Raw genomic sequence first — 13610 nt, 5'->3', positions numbered from 1 at the left:
GAAGAAGTTGATAGAAATGATAATCATAGATGAGCTTCCATTCAATATGGTGGAGGCAGCAGGGTTTAGAGCTTTTTGTCAAGCTCTAAACCCTCAATTTATTGTGCCTTATCACAAAACAATTGCTAAAGGTGTTATTAGTTGTTTCTTGGAGGAGAAGGCAAAACTAAAAAGTATTTTGTGTGGTGGTACAAGAGTGTCTCTTACTACCGACACTTGGACCTCCATCCAAAATATTAATTATATGGTAGTCACGGCCCACTTTATAGATGATGAATGGAATTTGCATAAAAGAATCCTCTCTTTTTGTCAAATTGCCAACCATAAGGGTGACACCATATCCAAAACTTTGGAGAAGTGTTTGTTGGGGGATTGAGGAAGTTTTTACAATTGCATTAGATAATGCATCGGCCAATGACAAGGCCATTGATATTTTTAATGGAAGGCTTGCTAGAAGTAAGGGAATTATGTTAGGGGGAGCTCATTTGCATATGAGGAGTTGCTGCCATGTGCTTAATTTGATTGTGCAAGATGGGATGGAAATTTTAACCGAATCAATTAAGGGAATTAGATTGGCGGTTAAGTGGCTAAGATCATCACCACAAAGGTTAGAGAAGTTTAGGGAATTTGCTCATAATGAAGGTATGCAAGGAATGCCAATTGTATGCTTGGACGTGTGTACTAGGTGGAATTCCACATATCTTATGTTGGATCATGCTTTGAAGTTTTCTAAGGTGTTTGATAATTTAAGTCTCTTAGACTCGGGGTTCCAAGATTACTTCAAGGACAATGTGAACGTTAGGTGCCCCGATTCTATGGATTGGGAGATTGCCAAGAATTTTGTATCCTATTTGAAGGTGTTTTATGAAGCAACCCTCAAACTAAGTGCTTCTAAAACACCCACAGCTCACTTGGCAGTTAGGCAATTGTTGAATATTCAATTGTCGTTGGATAATGAGATGAAGAAGCCAAATGATATCCATTACATATGGTGCCAGCAAGCATGAAGAAGAAATTTGACAAATATTGGGGAAATTGGGAGAATTTAAACCGCTTTTTATATATTGCTGTTGTTCTTGATCCAAAGGTGAAATTTTCTTTTTTGCGTTTCCAACTTATTAGCATAGGGATGGAAATAGATAAGGTGCAAAGATTGCTAGAGGATGTAAAACAAATGCTCCATGATATGTTTGTAAAGAGTATGGAGAGATTATTCCAAGGAAAATTCATTCAAATTATGATGGTGACTCCTTGGAGAAGGAGGGTGATAGTGATGATGGAGAGGAAGATGAGGATCCTTTGATGAGGTCGTATAAACAATCTTTAAGGGAAAGTGGAGTGGTTTCCCTAAGTGATGAGGTTGATAGAGACTTGCATGAACCTACCTTAGAGGTGAAAAAGAGCAACAAGTTCAAAATTTTGCAATATTGGAAAGTGGAGTCAGTAAGATTCCCAATTTTAGCTAAGATTGCTAGGGACGTCTTTGCAATGTCCGTTTCTAGTGTGGCTTCCGAATGTGCATTTAGCATGGGGTCAGGGGTTGTGGATCCCTTTAGGAGTTGTTTAACTATTGAGATGGTGGAGGCATTGGTATGCACAAGTGATTGGCTCAAAACAGATGGATTTAGTTATTACAAGGATCCAACACAAGGGGAATTGGAGCTTTATTCAACCTTGGAGGAACTTGAACAAGGTGATCTTTAATACTTTTTTGAATTTTTTGTGATTAAATTGTTTAATGGTTGCAATCTTCAAAAATTTCTTGTGATTAAATTGGGGTGGTTTATGATTTTGCAGAGATAATATCAACTCAAAATCTTCAAGGAGTGGCCCAAACATCTTACCAAGCTTCCACAACCACGAGGACCACCAACAGTTGTCTTTGATTATTTGTAAGTTCTATTTAAGACTTAATAAGTTAACATCTAAGGACTAAGATTAGTTAACTGCCTAACTACAACTTCCTTCTTTTTCTTACAGGTTTTTCTTCTATGAGATACTCCTGGCTGTCAGCAAGAATGCAATATAGCAATTATATCAAGCATTCATCATTTTGTTACTTTTGTAGAAGCTTGATGGTTTTGCACTTTTGTTAGTTAATGTTCAATGTTTTTGTAATTGTTACTTATTACTTGTTAGTGTTATGCATTGTTCTCAATTTTGAATTTTCAGACAGTCAGACTCATAGATGATAGATGGCCTTTGTGATGTGGTACTAGTTGTGGTGTGGATTTTTGGTTTTGAACTTTTGATTGTGTATATGTAATTGGCTAATTGCTACTAGTTAGTTGTTAGTTGTTACAGACTTACAGTGGTTTAGCTAGTTTATACTTTTAGTTGTAGGTTTTATACTTTTATTAGTTTATAAGCAGGTTTTATAATTTTTTTATGCAGGATTTTGGTAATTTTTTCAGTTTGGCAAACTTGTTTAATTGATTTTTTAAGATAGAATGGTAGATTATGGAGAAAACAGAGTCGGTTATCCAGCAACCGACCGATCAACCGACCTAGCAACCAATCCAAAACACATAGCTGGGTCTACCAACAACCGACCCAAAACCGATCCTAAAAAGTTGGTTGTCAACCGACAATCGACCCATTATAGTAGGGCCGATAATAGTTTTTACATTCAGGCAAGTTCGGTTGGTCGGGTTGGTTACATTATCGGTCGATAATCAACCGACCCGACCCAGTCCCAGCCCTAGATCCAGTTGCTTACAGCTACAAGACATTGCACTCTTTTTTGCTTACCTTGTGCACACATGCCAGGGGCATACATACTTGAGGGCAGGTGATGACGCGGTTGCTTCAAGTAACAAACAGTACTCGCAAACGCTGGTTCTTGTTGATTTTCAAACAAGAGAATACCAAGAACAATTAAATACTAAGCCTTGTTGATCTCTGGTGAGATGCCAAGTTGATAGCCGAGTGTATAGAAAACTCTCCAACTTTGTTTCAACCAAAATCAACTACTTAACAAAACGTATTTGGCACTATATATATATGCCTTACAACTCAAACCCTAATACGAATTCAACTAGAAATAGGAAACATAACTAAGCAAGTAATTAGGAGAATAAATAAGTAAACAAATAACTTGGCAACTAAATAACTTGAGACTCAAGTGATCCCGTCAATGCTTCCCTTTGTGACGTTCATAGCTTCCCCAGAATGCATGAGCCTGCTGTGCTGCATCATCCTCCCCACGTGGAGAAGATTCAGCCTTTGAATCCGAACCTGGCTCATCCCCATGATATGGAACCAAATGTTTAATGTTGAATACGTCAGCGGTACGAATATGACTAGGCAATCTAAGTCGATATGCATTTGGATTAATCTTCTCCATAATCTCCATTGGGCCAATCTTCCGAGCAGCCAACTTATTGTATTCACCAGCCGCAAACCTGTCCTTAGTCAAGATAGCCTAGACAAAATCTCCCACATCAAACTTGACATGCCGTCTCTTAGCATCTGCTATCATCTTGTACTTGGCAGTTGTTGCTTCAAGCCTCTGCTTAGTTTCTACATGCACCTGACGAAGATTGGCAGCCATATCTTCAGCCCTTCCATGAACAGGGTCAAGTCTGGAATAGGAACAAGGTCCAACGGACACCAAGGAGTAAACCCATAAGTAATGTAGAACATGCTAAATCCAGTACTGCGGTTATGAGAGTGATTAAAAGCAAATTCAGCTAAGTTGATCTTCTGATCCCACGACCGCAAATTATCACCCACGAGACTCCGCAACAAGTTACCCAACGACTGATTAACCACCTCAGTTTGACCATCGATTTGGGGATGATAAGCACTGCTAAAGCTCAACTTTGTATTAACAAGCTTCCACAAACAATGCCAAAAATGACTAAGAAACCGTGTATCTCTGTCAGACACGATAGAGGTCGATAACGGATAAACCATGCAAATGGTACACCTTATGAAAAAATAATTGGGCTATGTTAACAGCATCAGTTGTCTTCTTGCAAGGAATAAAGTGAGCCATCTTAGAGAAACGGTTAACAATGACAAAAATAGAATCCATACCTCATTGTGTACGTGGCAATCCAAGAACGAAATCCATACTGATATGGTCCCAAGGCTGGTTAGGTATAGGAAGTGGCAGATAAAGGCCAGCGTTGGTCGTCATCCCCTTAGACAGCTGACACGTTTGACAATTCACAACAAACTTAGCAATATCACTCCTGAAGCTCGGCCAAAAATAAGAGGCTGTAATTTATTGAATAGTTTTATCTCGTCCCATATGTCCCTCGTTGTGCAAATCATGCATAATCTTTAAGCGCAAGCTAGATTCCGGAATACACAATTGATTACCTTTGAATAGAAAGCCATCATGCATCATATAATCAACTTGTTGCCCAACTTCTACGTCTCGCATAATGGATGAAAAGAAAGGGTCAGTACGCAAGAGCTCCCTTACAAACTCGAAGCCTACCACACGGTTTCGCATGACCATCAAGAAAGAAGTCTTCCTACTAAGAGCATCCGTTACTTTGTTGGCAGCACCAGACTGATGCTTAAGAACAAAAGTAAATTGTTGAAGATATGATGCCCACTTCGCACGCCGAGCAGAGAGCTGCTCCTGTGAATTAATATATTTCAATGCTTCATGATCACTAAAGAGGATAAACTCGTTATGGGCTAGATACGAGCACCAATGTTTGAGGGCCTGTACAATTGCATATAATTCAACATCATACGTACTATAGTTCATACGTGACCCATTAAGATTTTCACTGTAGAAGGCGACGGGTCGACTTTCTTGGCTCAAAACAGCCCCAATACCAACCTTAAAGGCATCACAATGCAGCTCAAAGGTTTTTGAAAAATCCTATAGAACAAGCACTGGTGTCGATATCAATAGGTGCTTAATCTTATCAAAAGCCTTCGATGCTTCAATAGTCCACAAGAAAGTGCCATGCTTCATACACTCAGTAATCGGGGTCATAATGGTGCTAAAATTATGGATGAAACGACGATAAAAAGAAGCCAACCCATGGAAACTTCGGACCTCATGCAGTGTCTGAGGTATTGGCCAATCCTTTATAGCCTCAATTTTGGATTCATCAACCAAGATCCCCTCCTTAGATACCACAAACCCCAGAAATATCACTCTATATGTCATAAAAGAACACTTCTTGATGGCTGCATAAAACTTCTCTTGGCGTAATATAGTTAAGACTTCCTGGAGGTGTTGCAAATGTCATTCTGTCGATGAGTTGTATATCAAAATATCGTCAAAATAGACCACCACATATCGACCAATGAAAGGATGGAATAATTCGTTCAGGATTCTCATAAACGTACTCGGTGCATTCGAAAGCCCGAAGGGCATGACCAACCACTCATACAAACCTTCACGGGTCTTGAATGCTGTATTCCACTCATCACCACTTCTAACTCGAATTTGATGGTATCCACTCTTAAGATCAAGTTTGCTAAACACCGTAGCACCACTCAACTGATCTAGCAAATCATCCAATCGAGGGTTTTAGGGTAACCGATATCTCACCGTAATTTTGTTTATAGCCCGGCTATCAACGCACATTCGCCAAGTTCCACCCTTTTTCGGCGTCAACAGCGCAGGTACAACGCAAGGACTGAGACTTTCCCTGATATGCCCCTTTGTTAACAATTCTTCCACTTATCGACATAGCTCCTCATGCTCCTTCGGACTCATCCGATAATGTGGCCTATTGGGCAGAGTTGCACCAAGTATTAAATCAATTTGGTGCTGAATTCTTCTAAGTGGAGGTAATTCATTTGGCATATCATTTGGGAAAACATCGTGGAATTGGCCAAGTAGCTTTGCACCTGCTCAGGAACACCCATCTTGCTTTTCCGTTCACGACCAACTACCAAGTAGGCCACACCTGTCTCTTCAGCGGCACCAAAGAATTGTTTCTTTGACAACAACATGGGAGATTCCCAGTTGGGTTTTGGTTTGGGAGTTCCTTCTCGGTTAGGTAACAAGGTGATTTTGACATTATTGAACTTAAAACAATAGGTATTCTTTCGGCCATCATGTATTACGGCCCTGTCATACTCCCAAGGTTGACCCAACAATATATATGACTTGCATCCATCAAGACCACGTCACACCACACTTTGTCCTTATAATTGGCACCAATAAAAATATGAATTAGAGCCCTCCGTGCCACGGTTACATCAGTTTCCTTTTGGAGCCATGAAAGCTTGTATGGCTGGGGATGGGGTTCGGTTTCCAAGCTAAGCTTTTTAATGGCCTCATCAGATACTACATTCCCACAACTACCCGAATCAATCACGAGTTTACACACCTTGCCCCCATAGTGCAAGTAGACTGAAATACGTTATTACGAAGCCATCCATCACTGGTACCAAATTCACGAGGCACATAACATGATTGTCTTACCATCAGTAGGGGACCTGTGTCTCCAATTACGATCTCTTCCCCTATTGCTTCTGGGAGTTCTTCATCATACACGGGTCCAGTTCATTTCAGCATACTCCAAATTTGGTTCATTGTCATACTCAGTGAATAGTCCCTTATCGATTTTGTCTCCTCGTTTACATTCAGCCATGCGATGCCCCACCTCTCCACATTTGAAACAGAGTGCAGTATGGCGTTCTGGTCCCATAGTTTGAGCTCTGCCTTGGGACGTGCTTGGCTGTAATCGGGATCCTACTGCTTACGGTGTCATGGCACGTTGTGGGGTGATTTCTCGTCCGCCACCACCCATAGAGCTGTTGGCTGACCACAATCCACCGTTGTTGCCTTTTCTAGACATCTGTTTTTCCAATTGAACAGCACGTTGATACGCTTCCGCCACAGATAAGGGATCAAACAAGTTAATCATGTCCTGCAGTTGTGTTTTCAAACCCCCGATATACCGTGAAGCGAGTTGTTCGTCTGTCTCGTTGATATCACTACGAGCTAACAACTCATAGAACTCTATAGTATACTCGTCTACTGTACGACTCCCTTGCCTATAGTTTTACAGCTATTGGTAAATTAATTTGGAGTAATTAGGAGGCAAGAATGTCAACCGCATATGTTTTTTTAGTTTATTCCAAGCATACGGGTTGTCATTAACTGCTGCCACCATGTTGACACGTGTCCTCGAAACCTGGTGGCTACAAGGGGAACCTTCTTAGTTGCAGGTACTTCTTTAAAATCCAACACCTCCTCTATCGAGTGTAACCAGTCAAGAAAATCCTCTGGTTGAAGGCTACCATGAAATTCAGGTATGTCGATCCTTAGACCAGTATCCCAACGCTTGTTTTCCCGTTGGCCATTATATTGTCCTTCATCCCCATAGTCTTCATCCACTAGTAGGTTGCCTTGATCCTCTTCATACTCTCCTAATTCTTGGTGAACGTGGAGAGCCCTCAAAGTCTCCATCTGCCGGGTCAGTCGTTCTACCTGCTAGGTAAGGCGATCGAGATCCTCTGGTTCATTACCAGCACGTCCCCTTCCACCACGTCCCCTTCTTGGTGGCATAGTAATCCCCAAGCTTCGATACCAACTGATGACGCGATGGCTTCAAGTAACAAACAGTACATGCAAACGCTAGTTCTTGTTAATTTTCAAACAAGAGAATACCAAGAACAATTAAATACTATGCCTTGCTGATCTCTGGTGAGATGCCAAGTTGATAGCCGAGTGTATAGAAAACTCTCCAACTTTATTTCAACCAAAATCAACTACTTAACAAAACGTATTTGGCACTATATATATATGCCTTACAATTCAAACCCTAATACGAATTCAACTAGAAATAGGAAACATAACTAAGCAAGTAATTAGGAGATTAAATAAGTAAACAAATAACTTGGCAACTAAATAACTTGAGACCCAAGCGATCCCGTCAATGCTTCCTTTTGCGACGTTCATAGCTTCCCCAGAATGCATGAGCCTGCTGTGCTGCATTAGAGGAATATACCAGTTATAGATGTGCACCAATTATGGAAGAAGTTGAACTTAGATACACATGTTGATGATACAAACAAAGAGGTGACAATAGATGTTGAGGTAGAACATATTTGCAAGAGATTAAGAGATTCAACCATTACACAGACACTTGAACTTAAGAAACAACTACAAGTTCTTGCCAAACCAGTGATCACAGATGCAATAGAGCCAACCAAGAAAATTGATGTTAGGGGCAGGAAGAAGCGTGCTAAGAGCCACGGATACTTGTTGATGATTGCACAAAACATGACCCATCAGGTTTTGAGCATGCATTGGCAAGTCATGATTTCGAAGATGTTCCATCAACACAGCAATCACAAGTCTTAGCTCCAGCTCCCCAACGCGTGAATATGAAGGTGCACAGGACAAGAAATGCATCCACAACTAAATGGAAAGTATTATTCCCAGTTTTTTTGCAACCACATATTAAACAAATTGTTGATGTGTAAGGAGATGGCCACTATGGTTACAGAGTCATTGCTTCGTTTCTTGGCTTAGGTGATGATGGTTGGAAGAAGGTACGTCTTGATCTTTTAGAAGAGTTGAAGAACCATCGTGATGAATACAATAAGGCACTTTCTCCTTTGACATCCATTGAAAAACTTGTTGCTAATGTTGACTGTTTGAACAGTTATGCAGATGTCAGACATTGGATGACCATGCCTAGCATGGGCAATGTTATCTCTTCTTGCTTCAATACTGTATGTGTTCACATATCAGACATACAATGTCTGTCCTTTTTTCCACAAAGGGTTCCACCACCATTTGCGGCCAACCAAGACATCCTCACAATCGGATATATAAATGGATGTTTTATGAGAGTGGACTTAGCTACAGATTCACCCTTACCACCAGTTTCTAAGATGTGGCTTGATCACCATCACACAACTGCTAGACATTGGCTTACACAGTTTGCAACCAGAATTGACAAGTTCAGGATCTTTTTTGCTGAAAGGAAGACCAACATGGCTACAGTGGAGATAATTGACTGATGATTATGAAGATTTTGATGATTCTGGTGTCCCTGTAATGTTTTTTGGTTGTTTTTTTTGTAGCCAATGTTGACTGATCTAACCCTTGTTTTTGCTCTTTTTTTAGTCTTGGGGTGCACTTCTAAAATTTCTTACTTTTTTGGTACTTTGGGTACATTTATAAATATTTAAATTTTTGTGGCTTACATTTAACAAAGGGTGTGCTTAGAAAATACCGGGATGTGACTAAAGTTTTCTCATGACTAGCTCATTTGGCCCATTATATTGAGCTCTTTTAAAAGAAAGGGCCCAAACTCGTTGACTATGGCACTATGCTACAATAACGCCTTGGTTTTTAAGTCATTGGCATTGTTGATTTGCAAAATGGCCAGAAAGGCCTATAATCCTAAGGCAACATCAATCATAGGTGTGCTAGGAAGATCAATATGAGTTTCAAATTTCCTTACTTAATGCATTACAAAACATTACAGTTTTTACAGAGTACAGTATATCCCTTGTTTACGAGGTCTAATCCTATAACCATATACAAAAGTAGATGCGACCACAATTGGTGATCACTTCAGACCATGTAGCCCCACAGTCATGTACTTCAGACCAACAAATCTGGTTGAGCCACTTCAATAAAGATTACATACCTAACTATATATATCTAAATTGATACACTATTAGGAACTCCTCTGCATGTGACTCCAGGTTCTGAGCTAGGAGCCAGCAACTCATATGGTAATACTCCGGCACCACAACGGTTTCTAAGGCTAGGATCATTGTTCCTTTGCTCAATTTGTTTCTCTATCTGTCTAATCTCCGCCGAGAAACCATAAAATGCATGAATAATTTCGGCATCGCCCGACCAAATCGAAGGTTGTTGTCTCTCCCCTATGTACTCCTCGTCCGGTGAATGCGTTGAGAGTGTATCCACCACAGCCATAAATTTTGTTGCTTGTAACAAACTTGGCAATGCTAGTAAGAAATATTTTTGTGGGTCAGCTAGGAAATTAGCATACTCTGGATCACTTTCTTCAGGGATTAGCCTTCTCATTAGTGGTGGCCTATTTGGGACGTACCCATTGTAAGGGTATTGTCCGAAATTAAGGGCAGCATGTTGCGCGGAGGCCAGCCAAATGATAGTGGTCAGGATGGAGACTAGATCGTCGGAGGTGGCAAGTTTCGGCCACCATTCTGCGTGGCGGTGATCAGCGTGGCCAACATTGATGGACTCAGAATACCATGCTTGGAGCTCTTTGTCATTGCAAATTTGGCTTGAATTGGTGTAGTAACGATTGACATAAGTCCGGACCCAATTCTCAATTGCTGACCAAATTAGCAGTCCATCACTTGCATAAGGGTAGTCTTCAATCAAAAGCTTCAGCCCATGTGGTTGTGTTGGGTCAGGTACAGCCATGCCCCTGCAGTAGTGTCACAATTAGGACTATAATTAGATGCCATTGTTTGGAGATTTTCTCACACCAATTTACAAAGCAAACAAACTTTATGACCCAGATAGAGAAATCCTGTGCATTTGTGATCATCAGTTGAATGAATCTCATTTTCATATTAAACTCAATTTGAGCCCAAACTGTTCGATAAAAGTTCAAGATGAGTGTTGTAGCCATTCATATAGCAGCGATGTTCAAGTTTATACCTGCGAATAAGATCAGCTGGAAGCCCCTCCATGTCAAACCGCCAATCGAGGTATGTAGCAGCACTAATCTCCATACAATATCGGCCAGGAGTGAAGCAAGCCTCGATGACACCATCAGCATTGATCAGGTTTTGTCGCGCCAGAGCGTTAATCTCCAGAGTATATCTCATGTGTGGATCCAAAAGCTTAAATATGGGGTGCATTGCACTCAATTGCCTATGTGCTGCAATAATAAATGGCTCCATGGCAGCATGTGTACGCAACCTGTAATCACAATAACATCTAAAGTAGTTAGGCAGCAGATTCAAAGACAAAATGAAACACATTTTAGTATAAGAATTTGATGTGTTGCTTACCAATGATTGGCAAGTTGGTGAACACCAGAGTCGTTGGAGCAGACATGAGCCTTGGCTAATTGCCAAATCCAATTGGAAGTTGCATCAACTGGAGGCGTAACCACACGCTTTGATCTGGACGATGGCCCTGATGGAGGGAGGCTAAGTTCTATGGCAATGGGCTTCAGAGTGCCTAGAGGGGTTAAGAAAAATATTGTACGAGTTGCATACGCTTTTCTTCCATCTAGTCCATTGATCCGGTCCAGAAATGGTAAGTACATGTCATGGTAATCAATTATAAACAGCTTGTTTTCCTCCAATGCTTGTTGAACTGTCATGCCATTGAGATGTCCCAGTATGTGCTCTTCTTTGAGTGCAGACTCCTGCGGACCATGGATTTCAGGGTCAAGTTTACTCACTGGAGGAAATTCCTTGAGTCTCTCAATGTTAACCGGGTTAACTCCAGCCATTGTTTGGCGACCGAATTCATCGTCTCTTAGCCAGGCAAACTTGTCCTCTGCATATGTGTGTAAATCTCATGTTAGTGTCATCACTTTTGGCAATAATTGGAAAAAAAAATATCGTTATAACCCACAATTGAAATGTGCTCAAATTAAGGATAGTGCATGGAATTATCACAAAGGGCAACTCTTTGTGGGGTGGACCACTTTAAAAAGCTTTTGCCGCTATTCTTAGAATATATGGCTTGTGACTCAGTCCTTCCCCTTTAAATAATGCTTGGACACAAAAGAGAAGACATACACAAGTAGTTAATCATATCAGACACTATTCAAGTATAGGACTTGTTTTATAGCCAAACATGCATAATCTATTGATGAATTGGATATTAAAGTTGACAACTTACTGGACACTATCTTTGGTGTGTCATATCTGAGAAGTCCCTGGCTAGATTCCTTAATGGTGGTAACAAGTTTTGACAGTGGTAGCTTTTTCAACAGCTCATCTTGCAGCATTGGTACTTTCAGGAGAAGCCCTTTGCTGTAAAGACTGTCGATGTCGGAAAATCCTTTCAAGTCATGGTTATGAGCAGAAAGGCTGGCTTTTAAGGATGGTAATAAGTTGTGAAGAACTGCCTTAAGCCTCCCAGCCGAGAATGCATCTTGTTTACACTCCTCAAATTGTTCGTCTCTAGGCACGTACATTGGCAATGGCTTCTCTACCCGGCTCTCTGCGTACATATCTGTCAAAAACATACATAACATTGACAAAGGTCATCACATAAATATTGTACATAAAGAAGAATAAATTGTACATATGAATGTTTGAAGTCCTTTAGTTAGTTACCTGAATCGGTCGCAGGGCGTCCAGTCCGACAACGTCTGGGGTATGGAATTTCTTTACCTCCGAGAGTTGGTCTAACAAATTCAATACCCTTGTCCGGATTTCCTAGATCATTATAAACATCGAAATCGTATATTCTATCCGATAATTTTCTTTCTCCTTTGCCATCACCTCTGATGCTTCTTAGCTCAGTTTGTCTCAACGATCTAAGTCCCGCTGGAGTTTCACTTGGTAAATATGGCTGCTCAGAAAGTTAAAGCAATTAACATCATTAGAACAAAGTTGGACTGCTAAACACAGGCCAAATTCAAATAAAAAAAAAAAACAAAGAGAAAAATCGAATGATCTCAATAAGAAAAATAGTTTTGGATACCTGATTAGAGAAGAAAATCCTTTTTTCAGGATGAGATTTGCTGGCCTGAACCCAAGAGTTGCAAGGGAAATGGACTGGACCACTAGCAAATCCTTCAATGGTGATACTCTCCAAGAAAAATTCTTGTTGGTGCTTGTTGCTCACTGTGATAGCTCCTGGAACCCCAAAATTTGAGTCCACAATGAACTCTGCTGTGTAATGAACCCTTTTGGCTTTAACATTCGATTTCTTCGACCAGTCCTTCAACACAGCTTCATTGCTCCTCTTTGGTGCCTTTGTTTCTACAACGAAAAATTAATTCCAATCTCAATCAATATTGAATCAAAGGAAATCAGAACAAACCCAAAAAGTAGAATAAAAAAATTTGCTTACTTTGATCAATTTCAGTACTAATAAGAACCAAAGCAACATTTCTCCCAATTTTGTCAGTGAAAGCATCCAAATGCTTCACAAATGTCTCCTTCAAATCCTCTTTGCTTTTCGGCTTCACAGTGACCACTGCCCTCACCTTGAAGTTCACTGGCTTCTCTTCTTGATGATCTGCAGGCACTGCCTTTATAAACAAATCTTCACGAATTGCAGCCATAGTAGGAACAACCTTCAAATTCATTCTCCTCTGGAAATACACTGGCTTACTTTTAACCAAAAGCAGAGTGTTCTGTTTCAATAAATCCTTTGAGGAGGTCAAAAATGGAGATGATCTCTCAATTGCAGAACAACACATGATTTCTCTACTCAGCGCCATCTCTAATTGGTCTTCTATCCCTCTTTAGCTGCACAAGAATGTATACACACTACTCTCTGCAAGAGTTAGTTGATTGTGCAATGAAGAAGGGATCTGCAGAGATAGACCTTTGGTGTTGGGTGTCTTACGATTTTGGTTGGGGTGTCAATATATATATACAAACACCGTCCACACGTTTTTCAAAATGCCAAATTGTGAATCACCTGTACTCTTTTCTTTGTTTATTTATTTTAACATTTACTCATACTTTGG

General features: G+C 40.4%; 1 protein-coding gene across 1 annotated transcript; it reads right to left on the bottom strand.

Moving 5' to 3' along the window:
- Nucleotides 1-9370: 9370 nt before the first annotated feature.
- Nucleotides 9371-13493, bottom strand: LOC119991772 (linoleate 13S-lipoxygenase 3-1, chloroplastic-like). The gene is made up of 7 exons (XM_038838221.1): nt 12986-13493; nt 12614-12894; nt 12244-12481; nt 11804-12139; nt 10960-11455; nt 10604-10867; nt 9371-10367 (listed from the first exon to the last, which is right to left on the bottom strand). The coding sequence occupies exons 1-7, from the start codon at nt 13356-13358 to the stop codon at nt 9611-9613; spliced, it is 2745 nt and encodes a 914-aa protein (XP_038694149.1). The 5' UTR covers nt 13359-13493; the 3' UTR covers nt 9371-9610.
- Nucleotides 13494-13610: the final 117 nt, after the last annotated feature.

This window comes from Tripterygium wilfordii, chromosome 22 (assembly GCF_013401445.1).
Source record: "Tripterygium wilfordii isolate XIE 37 chromosome 22, ASM1340144v1, whole genome shotgun sequence".
NCBI lineage: Eukaryota > Viridiplantae > Streptophyta > Magnoliopsida > Celastrales > Celastraceae > Tripterygium > Tripterygium wilfordii.
Note: the sequence above shows the minus strand (reverse complement) of the source record. Positions and strands in the feature narration are given on the sequence as shown.